Source organism: Saccostrea cucullata, unplaced genomic scaffold, assembly GCF_032062105.1.
Source record: "Saccostrea cucullata isolate Sc308-1 unplaced genomic scaffold, CSIRO_AGI_Scuc_v1 ctg2368, whole genome shotgun sequence".
Classification (NCBI taxonomy): Eukaryota; Metazoa; Mollusca; class Bivalvia; order Ostreida; family Ostreidae; genus Saccostrea; species Saccostrea cuccullata.
The window spans coordinates 264585-284853 of record NW_026932547.1 but is presented as its reverse complement, the minus strand read 5'-3'; the positions used below and the strand labels follow the sequence as shown (position 1 = coordinate 284853).

The window sequence follows — 20269 nt, the reverse complement described above, 5'->3', positions numbered from 1 at the left end:
TTTCTATTATTGCACATGTGCACATACATATTTGTCACTCAGAAAAAAAAAATGATTTGAAAATATGAGAGTTTTTTTTCAACACCTGTGCTATTGGTTATTTTTTATATTTTACAATAAAAAACTGTTTATTCTTTGTTACATAATTTATATTTTCTTGCTTCGTTCAAACATAAATAAAATTAGAAACACGACAATTGCTTTTTTATTAACAAGTATATAAAACTGTAAATATTATAAATTATTTTTTCAAGGTAGCATTATTTTTCCTAGAACTTTATTTATATTTTTTCACGGTTACTAGAAAATATAACTTTAAAATGTAACAAATTACGAAGTTGCTAAAATTGTAAGTTATCTTATCAGTAATATCTAAATGATGTCTCCGCTTTTCCCAGGTCATTAAATGTACACTCTCCTTCTGACATATTTCATTTTATCAAATAAACTCTGCGATATGACGAAGTAAGTAGTCATATCGCAGAGTTTTTATTAACCTCGACAATGACGATAAACATGTTATCTTTACTACCCATCAAATACTTAAATGGCCATACATTGCTTTACTTTGATATGTTTTAATGTATTTTTGAGTTCGATTATTGTTCGTTATCTCCATATATAAATGAATTTTCGTATCCAGTTTCTGCACTAGAGTATTTTATGCAAGCGCAGGTATCAAACTATATTAAGTAGTTCTCTAGTTGTCTCTAGAGTATTTTCGTTATTTACAAATTAAATATCCATATGTGAGATCTAGAAGAATTTGAATATTTTTAGTTTTATCATAGGATGAAATTTTCACATTGATCTGAAACAAAATATAATTGTTTTTCTGTGGTTTATGATTTCTGTATTAGTGGTAACAATGTTTTATAGTAAAAGAGAGAGTAATATTTTAAAAGGATAAAGCTTAGAAAGTCTTATGTTTATAACTTTTAGTTTAAGGTTTTAGGTTTAAAGGGTGTAAAGACGTAAAAGGACATTTAAGACAATAGCTAATTTAAGGGGTCCTCGGATTTCTTTGTCTTGAATAGATTGAAGTTGTGTCTTAAGACATTACCCAAGGCAAATATGTTTATATTATTATTCACCAGAGATTGTTGTCATTATTAAATCTCCAATTGTATTTGACAACATCTCATATCATAATATTGCGTTCTAAAACAACAACACAAGGCGGTTAAACGTTTCCGGTACATGTCTTATGATGTTTCTCTATTTCTTTGCATTGAGCTAGTGTGTTAAATTATTTTATTAAATATGATTATGATCATTTTTAATCATAATAATTTGATGCATTGCTTGGTCCAGTATTATAAACAATTTATTGCATGAATGTTAGGAAAATGAGAAGATTTCTTCACCCATGAAAAGTCATATTCCCTTAGAGCGTTCTACATATTTTCCATCCGGTCCTTCGGATAAGATCGTATAAACGGAGGTCCCGTGTCGCAGGGGGTGCTGGGACGAAAAAAAATCCCTCCCTGCTAAATGGCCCTGAGTGCCGAGTATAGGACAAAATTTGCAGCTCTCCACCGGCAAGTGCTGGCGTCTTGATAAAAGTGAAAAATTCTCGAGAGGGACGTCAAACAATATACAATCAATCAATCAATTAATCATATTTTCCGAACATTCATGCAATAAATTTACCTTTTTTAAACCAAAAGACGCGTTATACAGAAAATTATATTAATTGTTGAAAAAATAAAATGAAATTGTAAGGATTATTTCTGTGTTTTGCTTTTGATCATTTTTCTTTCGTTAATATATACTATTCATACACTGCATACTATTAATAAATACTTTTTTTTTAGTAAGAGGTTCCTATGCCAAGCCCTGGAGAGATATCACATTTAACAAAGATGATGAAAAAGGAATAAAGGTTAATATGCGTGATTTCTTTTGGTACTTTTTAAATGAAAACTAAAATATTCCTTTAAATAAAGATACGATATACATAGCGGGTACTAGCAAATGATCAACAAAGCCTCTTTCTTAACTCCTCACTTTGATATTAACAGTGGTGAACTAGAAACCCCAATAGTACTTTGCAAAAGTGTATTCAAGATATCTTCAAGAAATTCAAGAGATGAGAAATCGATACTAAAATAATCCTCGAATTTTTTGAAAATTATATACTGATAAAATGACATTAACAACAACTTTAACAAAACGAATTTCGCTACTTACCTTATCCTTGGTCATTTGCAAAATATTTTTTAAAAAACAATCTGATTGTATTCATAAGTTGAGAGCTTGCAGTGCAGGGAAATAATTTTTCTACAGTATCAATGCTGATTTTGGTGCTTCCTATGCTTGCTGATTTTGATGCTTCCTTTGCTTGCTGATTTAGATGCTAGTTATCCTTATCCTGATCCTGGTTTGATCCTTATCCTGATTCTGGTTTGAAAACTAGGTCAATGCTAGTAATGCTACCGAAAGTAGGATTATCCTGCCGGAAGTAGATAATTCAAAAACAGCATCGCTATTTTAAGCCATTAAAAATAATTTTGGGGGTAATTCTTATTTGTAATTTGTATTAAAAATTTCCTTTATCTGTTTTCACTTGGTCAATGCTAATTCTATCCTTTGCTTGCTGATGCTGATCCAAGTAATGCCGTTTTTTTAAATGCTGCACTGTACTGATACTTAAATGTTTGGGTTTTTTTCGGTTTCAGAAAACTGAATACTATAGAGAAAAAGTCAGTTCATTCGCAGTCCACAAAGACACTAAATTTTTAAACATATTGTTAATTGGACAAGCTGCATCAGGTAAATCTTCATTCATTAATTCATGTTGCACTTCTTTACGCAACGAGGGCAGAATGGTTAAACCGGCTGGTGTAAGAGAGGCTCAGACGGGAAGTGTAACTGATAGGGTAAGTTTAATAATTTACATAAAAATACTCTTTTGCATGTCCTTAACACTCTTGAATATAGTCAGTTTACTAATGTAGTAAAATTCTAATAAATAAAAATTCTGTATATCACTTGCACCGTAGTACTTGAAAGAGATCAAAATACATTTCGACAATTACGTGATCAACCATATCATGTAAGTTACCCTCTCAATATGATTGATTGTATGTTGTTAAACGTCCCTCTCGAGAATTTTTCACTCATATGGAGAAGCGCACCATTTGCCAGTGTAGAGCTGCAAATTTTGTCCTATACTCGACTATTAAGTAAGGGGGGATATTTTTCGTGCCAGTACCTACTGCGACACGGGACCTCAGTTTATACGGTCTCATCCGAAGGACCGGTCTCCACGTTTAACAATAAGATTCGAATCCGTGACGTAAGGATTGGCTCCTTACTTCGCGACTCTAGAGTAGGCGCTCTAACCACTGCGTAACGCGGCCCTCTCAATATGTAACTGAAGCAAATGTATGAATGTGAGTATATAGACTGCCTTTTGACATCACAATCAAGGTGGTAATGTAATGATAAGTTTTAAGTAAAATTTAATGTATCGATAGGGCTTATTATACCCCCCCCGCTTGAAAAGCGGAAGTGTATACAGTAATCGGTACTTCCGTCCGTCTGTCCGTCTGTACGTACGTCCGTCCGTCTGTTACGCTTTAGGGTACCCATCTCTTATCCGCAACTCCTCTCATACCACTGAAAGAAATTTAATGAAACTTATACAGAATCTTTATTACATATTGCCATTGTGAACCTCTTAATTTACTTTTTGATCTGACATATGTTTTAGATTTTCCAGTGCAAAACATGGACACTGCCATTTTATTCATATGGGAGGCGGGGGTGGGGGTTATCATTTAGTGAGCTCATTGCTCACAGTACCTCTAGTTATAGTTATGCATTTCATCGTTGAATTTAAAAAAAATCCTCATAGGAATATATACGAGGTAAAAATCTTCTTCTCAAGGACCCCTTGTGACAAGAAAGATCAGGTAGTGTAGATTCAAGTTTGTTCAAGTGATGACCAACTAGGGTAAAACGGGGCCGTTATAGGGATCCAAGTTTAACCTGAAAATAATATGAAAACATATTTAAAGAATAGCAAAGCCTAAATTTGTTTAAATCATGACCCCGTTGGGAAGGCAGGGGCACTAATTCGGGATGAAATTGTTATTAGTACGCAATATACACTGTATATAGGAAGAAAATTTTGAAATATGTTAATATGTTTTCTCAAGAACAGCAAAGTTATTTGCGATACTCAAGCACCTCCAGGTAAACTTATCAATACTTTACTTATATGCACTTTTTCTTAGCTGGTGTGGTCAGGTGAATGATGTGGCCCATGGGCCACTTGTTACTAATTTCATTTTCAATGAAACAGTCATTCAAGAATATTTATAAGCTAATTGATCATCTATTTCTAGATACAACCTCATCCACTTGTAGACGATAAGGGAAACTGGCTAAAGGTTCGGTTATATGATTGCAGGGGTCTTCACATAAAGAATGGAATGCATAATGATGACCTTGCCTTTCTCATAGATGGTCACATAAAATCGGGCTACAAGGTATTTGTTAATTGATTGAAGCATGAAAAAATTACCCATTTAAGGTCACGTTCTTACAAATAACATTAATTAAATCAATGTTTTAATATACAAGTATATATAGAAACTCTCTTATTTGCACGTCTTTTGATTTTTTATGGGTAAGACTCTATTTTCTCTTATCAAAATAATGCAAATGTAAGGAGATAACGAACAGATTTCAAGCTCAAAAATTATTTTTAACAATACCTATCAGGAACAGAGCAAACACGGACCTTAAAAATGTCAGAAGGAATCAGGTATGAAATGTGCAATATTTTATAACTCAATAATTTGCCTAAGCAGTTTGTTTTAAAGCTTATTGCTAGTGTTTTACTTGCTGAATTGAACTCGCGTTACTAGTTATAAAAGCAAAGGCATTGGACGCAGGATGGCCGTGCGGCATCTTTGGTTTTCTGTACTTTTTAGGTCACCTGAGTAATTAACTCAGGTCACCTATTGCTATCTGTTTTTGTCCGTCGTCTGTCGTCTGTCGTGTTTTATCATTTGAACATTTTCAGCTTCTTCTCTGAAACCACTTAACCAATTTCAACCAAATTGCTTTACAACATTGGAGTGGAAAAAAAAAATTGTAAATTCAATGGTCCCCGCCCCTTGGGGCTTGAGGTGGGGCCAAAACCACCAAAATTATTGTAATCCTTAAAATATTCTTCTTTACTCCTGGCCCCGGGATCATGAAACATTTTAGCTTAAGTCAAAAAAATGTCTTAAATGCTGAATTTTCTTTAGAGGTTAAGCAGCCCTAAATGAAAATGCTTTCCGATTTTGTATCATCAATCTGCTGTCAAATGCAAATTAAGAGTTTCCTTTAACAAGTTTTTAAGATTTTATAGATGATAGACACTTTGACTTAAGTCTAAGTCCGTTTCATGATCTTTGGGTGTGGCAAACTGTTGGCATGAATGTAACGAGCATTGAGTCCTCTACAAAAATTGTGAAATTCATGGTCCCAGGGTGAGGGGTCAAGCAGGCAAACTGTTGGCATGAATGTAACGAGCATTGAGTCCTCTACAAAAATTGTGACATTCATGGTCCCAGGGTCTGGGTTTTTTGTGCTAGGGCGGGGCTATATAGATTATATAGTGAAAATGCATTATTTCTTTTAAAATCTTCTTCTCTGCTCTTGGGTATTAAGTAAACTAACTCAGTACATGTGTTCATAGTTATGTTGAACAAGAGTGCTTCTTCAAAATTGCGTATTTTATGGCCCCAGGGTCAGGGGATTCTGGTGTTAGGGCGGACCTATATAGATTATATAGTGAAAATGCATTGATTCTTTGAAAATCTTCTTCTGTCTGCTTCTGGGTATTAAATGAACTAACTAAGCACATACTTATGTTGAGCAAGAGTGCCACTTCCAAAGTTGTGAATCTTACGGCCCCAGGGTTAGGGTTCGGGTGTTAGGGCGGGGCTCTATTGGTCAGATAGTGAAAATGCATTTATTCTTTGAAATTATTTTACTCTGCTTCTGGGTATCAAATAAACAAATCAAATTCATAGTTATGTTAGGAAAGAGTGTCTCTTTCAAATTCCAAAGGGTTCTGGTGTAAGGGCTGGGATGTATTGATTATACAGTGAAAATGCATTAGATCTTTTAAAATATTTTCCTTTGTTTCTGGGTTTTATTCCATTGATCCAAGTATATATTTTTATAAGGAAGAAAGGTGCATCTAGCAAAAAGGTTATTTTTATGCCCCCTGGGTCTGGGAAGTGGAAATGCATTTTCCCATTGTTACTCTGATCTACATTTAGGTATTAGGAAAAAAGAGTAAGCATGCTAAGTTTATAATTATGATAAGCAATGGTGCCTCTTTCAAAACTGTGAATTGTGAATTTTATGGCCTCTGGATTAAAACATGAACCAATTTAAATTGCTTGAAAGTTTTTGCACGATACTCAGGTGACCCTTAAGGTCCATGGGCTTCTTGTTCTCAATTTCAAACATTACCAATAATATCAGGATGAGAAAATTGACTATGGAAAGAGTAAAAACTTAAAGACGTACCTGTAATGCAAATCAAAACAAAATACTGTTTTGGCGAAAACATACTGAAATTCAATACAGATTAAAATCAAAATAACTGAATGAATTGCAAAAACAGTCGACACCTCTTTAAAACAATATATATATATCACCATTAGCTTTAATTAAAACACAAAGATGCAGCTTTTAAAAAGATATTTTTCTCAAGACCCACTGGACAAGCTAGAAAGACAAAACTTTTATGGAAGCTTCTTTACATGCGGTAGATTCATCTTGTTGATATCATATCACCGAGATGTAGGGGAGGGTAAAAAATAGAGGTGCAAAGTTCTACATAGGAATACCGATAGATAGCAAAAATATTTTTAAAAAAGTGTCTAAAAATCGTTTTCTCTAGAACAACAAAGTCATGAAAAGTCATATAACAGAACTACCCTCAAATAATGTCGATTGAAGTTTACTGAGTATTCTAATTACGTTAAAGTTTTACTTACTTTGATATGAGAAATAGTCAAAGGGCTTTGAGTAAAATGCCTCACTTAATGAGATGACCTTACCACTCCTTGCAAACTAATGTGTATCTTTGAGAAAGTCAGGCATTCAGAAGCTAGCAGCTGAAGAAGTTGATTGCTAAATCAGTTATAACGAAGTTATTACATGTACCTTGATCTAAGGTAAATTCCTGTTCTCAGCCACGACCGAGGATCTGCCCGTTGCTTAGTAATTAATTTTGGCTATTCCTATATACTTTTGTATTTTAGTTTGACGTAGAGCATCCAATTAAAGAGGGTGATCCATATTATCGGACAGAGGCCACACTAAGTGATAAAATGCATTGTGTTGTATATGTTGCAAACAGTTCTAATCCTATGGGAGGTTTAGCTGATGACGTTGCGAAGGATCAAATCATGAAAATTCAGAAAACCATCACACCTTTATGTAAGTTTAACTAGATATATAGTTAAGACCGTCTCCTTACATGTTATCCATCTTATATTTACATCCGCTTAATATTTTCTCCTTTATGTCTTAAAAACCCATTGCGTTAATCACTGCATGAACTACAGTCGGCATGTTGCCTGTACAGTTTTCTTAATCAGTGGCTGTTCCATCAATGAAACGTATAAAGAGGTTCGCATCATTAATACAACAAGAAACATATTGACGCAAGCGTCAAAAATTGGCCACAAACCAATTTATATAACTGTTGAAGTTCCTTTCAGTTACTGAAATTTGCTTTTTTTTAATTCTTCAGAATCAATCAATCAGGAAGGGATGAAATGTTTACCCAATAACTTATAGAATTGAATTTTACGATTATTGTGCTTTTTCCTAAACATTTAGAAATCTTTATTTAATATTAAAACGCCGGCGATATTTTTATTTAAAATTTTAGCTCCGCAGAAACGCACAGCGACTTAAAACTTTCATATCATACATTCAAGTTTGGCTTTCCAGAAAGCCTGACCTGTCATCTCTTTGACTTTGTTTATGTCACAGAATAAACAGTGGAATGTAACTTTTTCTCAGCTATTACATATTTTTCTATTTTATTCCTCTGGGCAATATTAGATAAAGAAAACAAATAAAAATCCTGTGTTGTGGATAGGAAAGAAATATTTTAACAAATTTATTTTGGAAAGCTGTCAATCTAATTAAAATTAGATCTTTGATTTTGACACAAAATAGCGATCAAACTGGAGCGGATCAAAGATCTAATTTTAATTAAATTGGAAAGCTGTATATTTCTTGTGCACAAAAAAGTGCGCTGTTTCTCTATTTATTTCTCCATGTCCTTCAAAATTTCATCTCAAAATATTACTAACCGTGTGATCTTAACATATTATTTCGCTGTTTCAACATCAAAACATTTCTTATTATTTTTGTTGTTAATAGCCCAACTAATTCCCGAAATTCCTCAATTCTGGTGGAATTTCATCATATTTGGAATACATTTCTCTTCGGAAAACATAGAGCACACGCTTGCCTATCTGAGATTTTTACCCATACATTGCATCTGATATTAGTGTATAAAATATATAAATTTGGTAGATAGGCAAGCGTGTGCTATATGTTTACAGAAAGAAAATGTGTTGTAAAATTAGTGAAAATGTGCATAAGAATGAGAAATTTCAAAAATTGACCTATTTCCTGACCTCACTGTGACATCTGTATATCTTAAATATTAAAACCAGCACTAATTTTGAAGCAGGGATGAAAACAGGTTTTCATGGAAAAACTGTTGGATCATTCTGAGAGACCCTCAAAATCAGGGGTCAAATACTGTTCTTACCCTATCTTGTTCTTTACACAATTAAATATTGTACAAACGAGGCTATTTTTACAAGACCGACGTGTTAGTGGTATATAAATAAACTAATCCTTGCGCTGATCCAGTATGCTAATGACCAGTGCAATTTTCCCGCGATAACTAGTGATGAAGTGTTTATATATACATGTGACACTATTTATGTTTGTAAACAAAGCGAGAAACACTTTGAATAAAGATGGTCTAAGTAAATCAAATTTTAATCTGAAAGAGAAGAAATTAGCTGTACCAGTTGATAAAATATCTTTATGTAAATGCCATTACTTCTTGCGCAAACAATAAAAGAACCACTGTCTTCCACAATTTAGATCTGCATCACAACAAGCTTTAAATACAGTAAAGGTCACTTAACATGTCTTTGATTCTTATCTTATTGTCTGCGCTACTCTGGAAAGAGAGTACCTTTACTATATACAGCTGTGTCTAACTATCAGATGCTGGCAATGTGATACCGTGAATTTAAAGTACAGAAGACAGTAAAAAAAATAACCCCAAAAAATTGCAGAAAGATTTAATCGATGGTTATTCATAAATAAAATGATAAATGTTTGTTTATAAATGTTAATCTAGAGACTAAAAAATCAAATATATTCAATAGTAAATAGATTATGTAAACGATAAATATACCATGCCATTGTGATTAAGTTTTAGTTTTCAGTCAAAAAGCCAAAAAGAATTAAAATATTAATCCTTCATGAATTTATCAATGAAAGTCATGTGCGTTCGAATCCCACTATGGGACGTGGCGACCGGTCCTTCAGATGAGAACGTATAAATGATGGTCCTTTGTCGCAGTATGTGCTGGCAAAAAAAGATCCATCACTGATCAATGGCCGTAAAGTGCCGAGCATAGGGCAAAATTTGAAGCTCTACATTGGCAAGTGGTGATGCCTAGAGGGATGTTAAACAACGTACAAACAATACCATCAACTCGTAGCAGTACTTTCAGTACTTTGATTTTCAATAGTCACTGTGGCTCCCCGGTCTGTCAATATATTTTTCCGAAGAGCTACAGTTTTGCAGCTAAGAAAAGAATGCAAGTTCTTTAATTATAAACGTGAAATTAAACTTCTTAAGGAGAATTGATAAGAGATGCAAAAAATACTAATTTATGCTCCTTAGTGTTGTTTAATCTTCCAATGTCCGTAAGTTCTTATGGACATTAAAGTATCCGCTTGCTTTTAATTTCTGAAGGTTCAGGCTTTACTCTTATCAACATTCGATCGCTTAATCAAAATTTTAAAAATGTATTATTTTAAAGAAATTTCAGCAAATTATTACTGAACCAAAAAATTGTTTTCGCCATCAATCCATATCAGTAACTGTGATTACTTATATGAATGCTTTAAATGATGTTATTTTTCTTTGAAATGAAATGAAATCTTGAATCCACGCGTCGGCCGCAGAAGATCTTTACACACGCGCTGACCTAGTTAGAAAATTCCATCGAGTTCTCACCATCATTTACGTTTATGGCTAAGACGACTTTACATGAGAATATACAGTGCATGCAACATGTACATGTATATTTGAAGAACCACCACCACCCAGGCGATTTTGTGTGTCTAACTCTTTATGATGCGCAGATTGTTTTTTTAACATAACCCGCTTACGTGGGTTATGCATTTTTTCTGCAACAGCTGCTTCCGTTAATTCCAGTAATAACAAACAAAGAAAGCATTTTATTGTTTAAGTAAATTTGGTTCATTCACTTTTATCGTTATCAAGCAATGTGTTTAACTAGTTTGAAATTGTACAAAATCGTTCAAAGTTCGATCATTATACATTGAATACCTTATAAAAGAGGTCAAACTTCTAGGGTTGGGTCAAAGTTGTTGGTTACTTCGATTTGTCACAAAAATTATATATGTGAAGTATGAAAGCCTTAACTTTACGTTAAAAAGTTACGGTTAAAGTTATTTTTTTAAAAGTTTGTCAATCTAACAAGGTCAGGGTCAAAAGTCAAAGTCATGGTCAAAGTAAAGTGTGGTAATTTTTTTTAAAAGGTCAAACTCAAAGATCAAGATCAAGAGGTCAAATTGGTGAATCCTTAAGAAAAGTCTAGTCACAAGAAATACACCTGTGAAATATGAAAGCTATAGCCCCACCCAGTCAAACGTGTGCAATTAATGTAAAGGTTTCTGCGGACAAACAAACAGCTTGACATACGAACGGACAGGGCAAAAAATAGGTACCTCCGAAACTTCGTTTACGGGTACATACCTATAACAAACCGAAATTTAATCATAATCTTCTCAAAAACCAAACAGATTTAGCACTGGTGTAAAGACAGATAATGACCTCCATCGAATAATGACCGGGGGTCATTTTTCGACAGCATTATTCGGCGTAGAAAAATGGTCCTTTTGCCCGTAGAAAAAGTTTCACCACCCTAAAAATTTGCAGAACACGTGAAGAAAAAATGACCCCCGTAGAAAAATGACTTTCTGTGGAATAAGGCTGAAATTTTTTAATGGGCCAAAAAAAAAAGATAAAGAAGCATATTGGTCAAAATGCTCACCTGGGCTTATTTTGGAATAAATTGATGATACGAGGGCTGTTCAAAAATTCCGTGGACTTGTTGCCAAGTAAAAATATTTGACGACATAATCGGGCGAAATGTCACACATAATATAAAAGAAGCTTTGGTTATATGGTCTTCAAAATTTCACATAAAAATGTTATAAATGGTATCAATTTCGAGTAATTTTTCAGGACATATAATTAAATCACGGAGCAGCAAACTCTTCGACGTCACAGGCATTATAAAAAGTATGTGATTGATCTCTCATTTTCTCAAAATTTCCCAGGAGTACCTGTGCAGTTTGAGTTACCTTATCTACTCAACATCCAAACACCATTTCTTGTCAAGCTTATAAATCGATTAAACAAGTAAAAAATATTCATTTTTGTTATAAAACCAACAACTTCAGGTATTTATAAGATATATTGTAATATTAGTGACTTTCAATCATGTTCTTTACAGTCAAGATAAAGTTTTTCTCGAAAATCTTCTTCCCGTCCTCACGTATATAGCCTTTTTACATATATAGATCTAAAATATCAAATTGCTATTTGTTGACGAATGTCACGGATTCCCTAGTTTATTACATGTTTTATTATGCATATTGTGGATCTATGTTGGCGATATCACGAGCATTATTCATAATTTAACAAAAGTGTGGTGCGCCGTCCATTCAGGAGACGTCATTTTCACACTCGTTTTCACGGGAATCGCATCAGAGAAAAACCATTAATTTTCTTTTAATAATTCGAATATCGCGTCAGAAATCTACATACACAATAATAAAACAATTTAAAGATACATTTGAGAAAATTGTCGAAAAATGTTGCGAATTATAGAAAATAGATGAGTGAAATTTTGGATTCCACATGCTTTTGCTTGAAATTTTTTGTCTTGCTCCGTACCTCTCCATCAGCGAAATCAACATTCCGATAATTTTAGTAGAAAAAAATCAGCATGATCATATATTATTATATCCTCCGCTTGAAAAGCGGGAAGGTATAAAGTGATCGGGACGTCCGTCCGCCTGTTGCGCTGTGAGGTATCCATCTGTTATCCGCAACACCTCTAATGTATAAAAGATGAGTCTGTGAAACAGCTATGCCCGTATATGGCAACATAGCGAAGATTAAACTTTTCTTAAATGCAATTTAAATATAATGGTACCCAAAGTAGTGTCTTCTCACAAGAAATACAATTGCAAAATAGGAAAGCACTAGCACCACTTCTTCAAAATTAATGGCTAAGGATAAGTATTTGAAAGGTAGGTCAAACTCATAGGTCAAAGGGTCAAAGTTAATGTTTTTTTTAAAAAAGGTTTAATGTAACAAGGATTACATTTGTGAAGTATGAGAGTACTAGTATCTACGGTTTAAAAGTTATAGCCAAAGTAAATTAAAAATTTGGCATTTTTCCCAAAATGGGACAAACTCCAAGGTAAAGATCAAAAGGTCAAATTTGGTGGTACCCGAAGTAAGGTCTTTTCACAAGGAATATACACATATTGAATATGAAAGACATAGCTACAATAAATTAAAAGTTATGGTTAAGGTTAAAGTTTTTGCGGAGAAACAGACCGCTAGATAGACAGACAGACATACAGACAGACACGATAAAACTATATACCCCCGAATCTTCGATTACAGGCCGGGACATAAAAAGAAGTTCTCTTCAATTAACTTTTCATATCATGATACAGTATAAAGAAGACGTTATAAAAATGAAAATGTTTTTTCTGATTTTCATATTAAATTCTCTGAAAAATATACTCAGAACTGGATAAAAGGGTGGAGTGAAACAAGAATTCAGAAATGTATTGAATACTGTATGCTAAATCAAAAGGTTATGTCTACATGTATAGTTTTTGCATTAGAATGTGTATTTTACACTAACCCATAACTTTACAGAGCATGTTTTTAGGTGTGTATACCCACCCATCCCCTTACTTATTTAGCAGGAATCGATAATCAACAAAAGCAACAAAAAAGAACTACCCTACGGTTATTTTTCTAAAAGGAGGGACTAAAATAAGCTTAATATATTGTCCAATTCTACTAATTTTCAACTGTTACTTTGTCACGCTACTTTCAAGTATACCCCCGCCAACATTTATGGTATGCTTTCATCATGGCGAAGTTAATTATGATATGATAGAACTTGTGTGCAGGCTTCACTTCATTTCAATATTTTATCTAGAGCCTCTTTCAGTATTATTGAAAGGTAAAGATTTTAATTTAAATTTTAATTTTCATTTAATCATTTTTATTTTTATGCCCCCGTAAACGAAGTTGCGGGGGCATATAGTTTTTGTCGTGTCCGTCTGTCTCTCTGTCTAGCTGTTTGTCTGTTAGTCCGCAAAAACTTTAACCATGCCTATAACATTTGACGTAATGGAGCTATGACATTCATATATCACATGTGTATTCCTTGTGACAAGATCTTTCTTTGGGTACCACCAAATTTAACCTTTTGACCTTTGAGTTTGACCCACTTTAACACAAAAAATTTGAACTTTTTCTTTGGCCATATCTTTTGAACAGTAGATACCAGGACATTTATATTTCACGTATATTTTCTTTGTGATAAGACCTTTCATTGAATACCAACATCTTTAACCTTTTTACATTGACCTTGGAGATTTCCGTACCTATGAAACAACTTTAACCTTAGCTATAACTTTTGAACAATAAGTACTATGGCTTTCATACTTCACAATTATAATTCTGATGAAAAGATCTTTCATTGAATACAAGAATCTTGACCCTTTGACCTTGATCGTGGAGTTTGACCTACTTCAAAAATAAAACATTGACCATACTTTTTGAAGGGTTCACGATATGGCATTCATACTTCGCAAATTTAATCCATGTGGCAAGAACTTTCATTTGATATCAAGAACTTTGACCCTTTGACCTTGACCTTGGAGTTTGACTTACTTTAACAAACATTGACCTTGACCATAACTTTTGAACAGTAGGGGTAGAGCTTTCATATTTCACATATGTAATCCTTGTTACAAGACCTTTCATTGGATATCAAAAATCTTGACCCTTTGACCTTGACCTAGGAGTTTGACTTACATTTTATAAACTTTAACCTTGACCATAACTTTTGAACGGTAAGGGCCAGCGTTTTCATACTTCCCATACGTAATCTTTGAGACAAATCCTTTTTTAGAATCCAACAACCTTGTGTCTTTGACCTTGAAACGGAGTTTGTCCTATATCATAAAATGTAAACCTTGGTCATAACCCTGGAACAGGTGTAGCTAGCGTTTTATATTTCGCATTTCTTGTGAAAAGGCCTTACTTTGGTACCAACATATTTGATGTGCATTTGAGAAAGCTTTACCTTCACTATGTTGCCATATGGGGGCATCAGTGTTTCACAAACACATTTTGTTTTTTATTTAACGTATTTTTTTTTGGGGGGGGGGGGAGGGTGATTCAAATTTCCTCCTCTTTCGTTGTCAAACAGGATTTTCCAAACTTATACAAGCTAAAAGTTGAAATGAAGGAAAAATTATTTTTTTCTATTTCAGAGTATTTGACTTGATTGTTGCATGGTTTGATTGCTAAAAACAAGTGGAATATCGTTCTTTAAGGAAACACAATAAGGAGGAATATTAAAAAGAAATATTATTACTTGACAATTTTAGATTCTCTTTTCACTTTAAAGGGGGTCATTTTTCAATGCGGTCAATTTTTATAGGACAAACAGATAAAATAATGACCCCTATGACACTTTTTCTACAAGAAATTATTTTTTCTACGGGTAGGGGGTCTTCTTTTGTCGTTGAAAAATAACCCCCGGTAATTATTCAATGGGGGTCATTACATGTGTCGTCTTGACACCGACACATCCCCTATTTTCATGCCCCCGTAAAGGAAGTTTCTGGTATATATCGATTTTGTCCTGTCCGTACGTCTAGCTGTTTCTCTGTTTGTCTGTCTTTTTGTCTGTCTGTTTGTTGTCTTTCAAAATTTAACCTTGTCCATAAGTTTTGAAAGGGTGTGGCTCTCAATTTCATATTTTGCAAGTGTACGACTTTTTATTCACAAGACCTTTCTTTGGATACCAAAAAAGTTGACCTCCTGATCCAAGAATTTGAATTTTACCTATTTTTAAAAGATACCATTATTTAACCTTGACTATACCTTTTAAACAGTTAGATATAGGGCTTTAAGACTTTACATATGTTTTCCTTCTGATTGAACTGTCATGTTGAAATTTGGGGTGTTGATGATAATACCTGTAAAATATGACCAAGTCGTTGAAATAAAATATATGTCTTTTATTTTCGAAGTGTCCAGCAAAAGTGTATTGCATAATATAACATGACAAAATAAAACACAAGATTATAAACAATGAGTCTTTGCAAAATTAAAAATAATGCAACAGATAATGAAAATTATTCAATGACCACATTATATAAACAATCTTATGATTTACATGTGCACAAATATTACACAATTAATAAACAAATACAAGGGGAATTAGTTTGAATAATAACAATTCAGATGGGGAAAATTAACTTGAATGGTAGAGAACTTTACTTAGCCATGATGAGGTACACAAGTTATGAAGGAGCAGACATAAACATAGGGTCATATTACATAATCTCAATTTACATATCTATTCATTTATTTTCATAATTTCATTTAACAGTTACTACCTTTCATTTAGATAAAATTGGAAATTATTAAATCTGGACTTTTACTTATGAAATCAAAACAAACAAATAGGGTATGCAAATGCTTAATAAAAACATAAACAACATCAATGCACATGCATTGACATAAAAAGGTATAAAAATATGGAAGTGCGTAATAATAATAAAAATCTGAATGAGTTGTAATCAAAATATGCAATGTTATAAACTTACATCTTCATCCCGTTAAAGTTAACAAAGTTATTGAATGAGTTTAACAAAGTTTTTCTTGTGCCGAGGCATTTTCACTTTGGGCGGAAGTGAACCCAAGTAAACAAAGGCGAAAGTAAATTTAGAACTGGTCATGTGACATCTAAACTTCCGGAAAAAAGCTGTATACATAATTTTATAGAAATTGTAATTTGGCGTTACTGAGAAATTTAGAGAAAATAATTTTAGCTCTAAAAATAGATAATTTTCAATCGATATATGTAAACATTTGTAAATCTCAATTCATTGAGTTACGCATTTCTAAGACATACATTCAAATTAAGTAAATGACTAAATCTAACAAGAACAAAGAAAATCAAATAAGATAAAGTACTGGTCTACATCAATTTGCTACAAAAACATATTTAATTTGAACACATTTACCCTGAGATCATGAAATATAAAACATATGTACAATCAAAGCATAATTATAAAAGAAATATAAAATATTGCCTACCTGTAAAATATGACCAAGTCGTTGAAATAAAATATACGTCTTTTATTTTCGAAGTGTCCAGCAAAAGTGACGCGCTGGGCTTCGACTCAAAAAATCACTTGGTCAAGGTAAGGCACATACAGGGTAAAATGTAAACATATCAAAGGCGAACACAATCATTTACCTGTCTGGGGCCTCGCACCCGAAAGATAGAAAAATACCTATCTTAACAAAGAACCTTAATCCGATGGACTGACACTAATTGAGTGAAGAAGACTTCAAAAGATATTCTTAATCAAATTGCGTGGCTTTGCGTAAATGTTATTTGTCAGTAAATAAATCAGAATTTCACATCGCCAGAAAATGTGTGAATATGTACAAAACTTCTTAACTTTATGGCTTTAAGCTAGTCAAAGTGTTACTTGTTTTTCTAAGATAAAAGAATGCTGAAAATGACACAAGTTCTTAAAAATCTCAAATGATACTAATTATTTTATGAAATAAAATGTATGAATTAAATTTTAAAAGTCAGAACTCAATTTATTATAAAATATATTAGAGGGTCAATTTGACCTGTTGATAGAAACTTCAGTGGATAAAAATAATTTTGACTTAAGAGTTTCACCTTCTTTTTAAAAACTTTAACCTTGGTCATAACTTTTGAATAGTTGGAACTAGGATTTTCCTCTTTACAGATGTTTTACATTTAACAAGACCTTCTTATTTGTACCAAGATTTGACGCCGCTGGAGGGAAGAGTAATTTTTTGTATTTGTTCGACCGATTTAGAAACACGTTCGGGCGAAATAGATATTTGTTTAAAATATTTGAAAAGAAAAGCGCATATTTTTTTGTTTAGGGTAGCAGATTTCACGTTGCCAGCATTTTTGAATGCGTTTAAAGATTATACATGTAGAAATTTGTCAGGCTGTCCCTTGGTGCGAAGATGGTACAGTGCAGATGTTATGTGTTTTATTCCATTCGGGGTCATGAATTGTTTAAATTCATCTGAAATAATTTTAAATTGCGGGCTATGGTAAGAAGATACTTCATTCGGTGTGCATTTACGGAGAAATAAGGTTAAGAGATTTCACAGTTGCATATGCTGTAAATGTCACATGGAATCCTAAGGCCATTTGTAATGAGCATCAATCACAATTAAGGAACATAGCATTTTTAAAGGGTCCAGAATAGTCGATTTGAAATTAATACAAAGGAGTGTTAGGCCAGTCCCATAGGTGTACAGGAGCAGCAGTATGCTGATTCTTTACGGAAAGGCATCATGCACATCAGCAGATTGTTTGTTCCAAATCGCTACAAACGTTTGTCCATCAATCGTGTGATCTCGCAAATGCCTTCATTCGAACGATGCCAAGGTGTCAAGAATTACTTTTGCTTGGGCAGTTTCTAAGATGTGAATGTTTTCATGTGTACTTTGTTAACGTTGTAAATACAATTGAAGTGGTCATTGATCGCTAATTCCATCGCTAGTGTGATTTTCACAGTCTTCTCCATGTTCTCCAGGTTCAGATTATCCTTCGATAAAAGGTCTTTCTGGATGTGTTTAAATGTATCACGTAGAGCATCTTCTAGATTATCGCCAAAATTGCAATGTTTTGTGAGATTTCATAGATTAACGTTGTACTGTAAATCTGTTTCGCCTTGTTTTTGATCCGAATTGTGGAACCGAAAACGTTCTGCGATAATGAGGAATTTCACCTCAAATGTTTTGACAAGCAGTCTGGGACTAGGACTACTAAATTCTTTTCGCAATGCATATGTCATTTGGCCTTTTTCACTGGGTAAGGCGCTGAGTAAAATTGGTACCTTATCTCATTTGTAACCCCTTAGGTCAGAAAATACTTATGCGGGTTATGTGTTTTTCTGCAACGCTTGCGACAATAATTCCCGTACAACCAAAGAAAGCATTCTTTTATTAACAAGTTCACGGTCACAAAATAGCAATACGGTGACACGTTCGTGTAATACACAATATTTTACTCGGAAAATTATCAATCTCAAATGTTAATACATGTGTACGTAATGAACAACAATGTTAAATAGTTAACTGGGAAATTAACCAAGTTGATACAAGATCAAATCTCGAGCTTCACAGGATTTCATCACGTGACCAACTACCTATAAGTTCATTTCCCAGACAACTTATTAATATTCTTGATTATTCCTTAAACATAAAGTATATATGTACCGATGGACAAGAACTTTTGATGTACAGTGATACAGTGATTGTAGATACTCATTATCGCCGAAGACAGCATGTGCAAACGACAATATGTCCCGTCAAAGCTAGCCTGGTCCCCTGGCTCGTCCTTGCCAAGGCAGGAGAGCCAGGTGGATTACATTCTATGCTTTCTTTTGATTGGTCAGAACAATGCGCGCTAATCGTGGGTTTTTGGGCCGTTGCCGTTAACCACGGAAATAAATATCAACGTAACAATGACACATTACGTCGACAACGTAAAAATACTACGTCACAAAGAACGTCTTCACCGGAAGCGCAACCATTTTCGACGTAACAATGGGCTAAGATTCAGGGCAGATTCACCCTGAATCCATTGTACTCCACCTGGCCCTAGTGACGCGGAGTATACGAAGCAAAACAGGGACAGGGAACCAGGCTACTTCAAAGCCTACGTAAAGACTTTTGCAAATCTTTTGTTAAAGAACTACAGTTGTCTGACATTCGACAATTTTATTGAACGTCTTTCGGTTTGGAGTATATACAAGCTTATCCGGAGAATTTGTGTCCTACGATAAAAGATATAGAGGAAGTTGCTCAGATTAGGGGAAAAACCCATCTATCCTTCTTCGAATTTGCAGAATTCATATTTGTATTTATGTGCAACATAAAGTAATTTATACCATCTCTGTTAGTCTATTGTTATGAGAGAGTTTTTCCGGAATTTTCAATGCCGCGATGAATTCTTGATACTATATTATATTTGTAACTTGATCTTGTTTATCCAGACCACGCTTTCTGATGGAAATAATTTTTGATTTCTTAACTCGTGTGAGTATCTGAATTGATTTACATCTTCTATCATCGTTGATTGGGCTTATAAAGTTGTCTGCTACTCAGTATTTTTAGCTCTGTTTACAAAACACTGCAAGTACATTTAACATTAGCTGATTATATCAAAACATTGAACATTGTGATTGTGATCGTGAACCATTGTGGCTACGCCTTGGATTTAGGCTTTGTGAATTTTCAGCTCATGCTGTGATGATAATATAATGCCTTTAATGGGACTATATGGTGATTTTATTATGTGCGTGGATAAACCTTGATTCTGTTACTTTACCACGGCCAAAAGGCCGAGTGACGCCTCGGTAGGCGTGTTTGTTCTCCCATCTTTTTTGCAAATTCTTCTAGTCATATTTGTATTTTTTCCTTATGTATATTAATATCCTTATAAAGGATATATTCAAATATGGTCATATGTAACTTTTGTACATATTTGGTTAATTTGTTTGGCATTACAATAAATGCTCATTTACAACAAACGTTTTGTTTTGA

The 20269-nt window shown here is 33.6% G+C and overlaps 1 protein-coding gene across 1 annotated transcript; it reads left to right on the top strand.

Annotated features, from left to right (window-relative positions):
• Nucleotides 1-2820: 2820 nt before the first annotated feature.
• LOC134235376 (uncharacterized) lies at nucleotides 2821-7475 on the top strand. The gene is made up of 3 exons (XM_062717511.1): nucleotides 2821-2882; nucleotides 4356-4499; nucleotides 7284-7475. The coding sequence occupies exons 1-3, from the start codon at nucleotides 2829-2831 to the stop codon at nucleotides 7473-7475; spliced, it is 390 nt and encodes a 129-aa protein (XP_062573495.1). The 5' UTR covers nucleotides 2821-2828.
• The last annotated feature ends 12794 nt before the right edge of the window (nucleotides 7476-20269 follow it).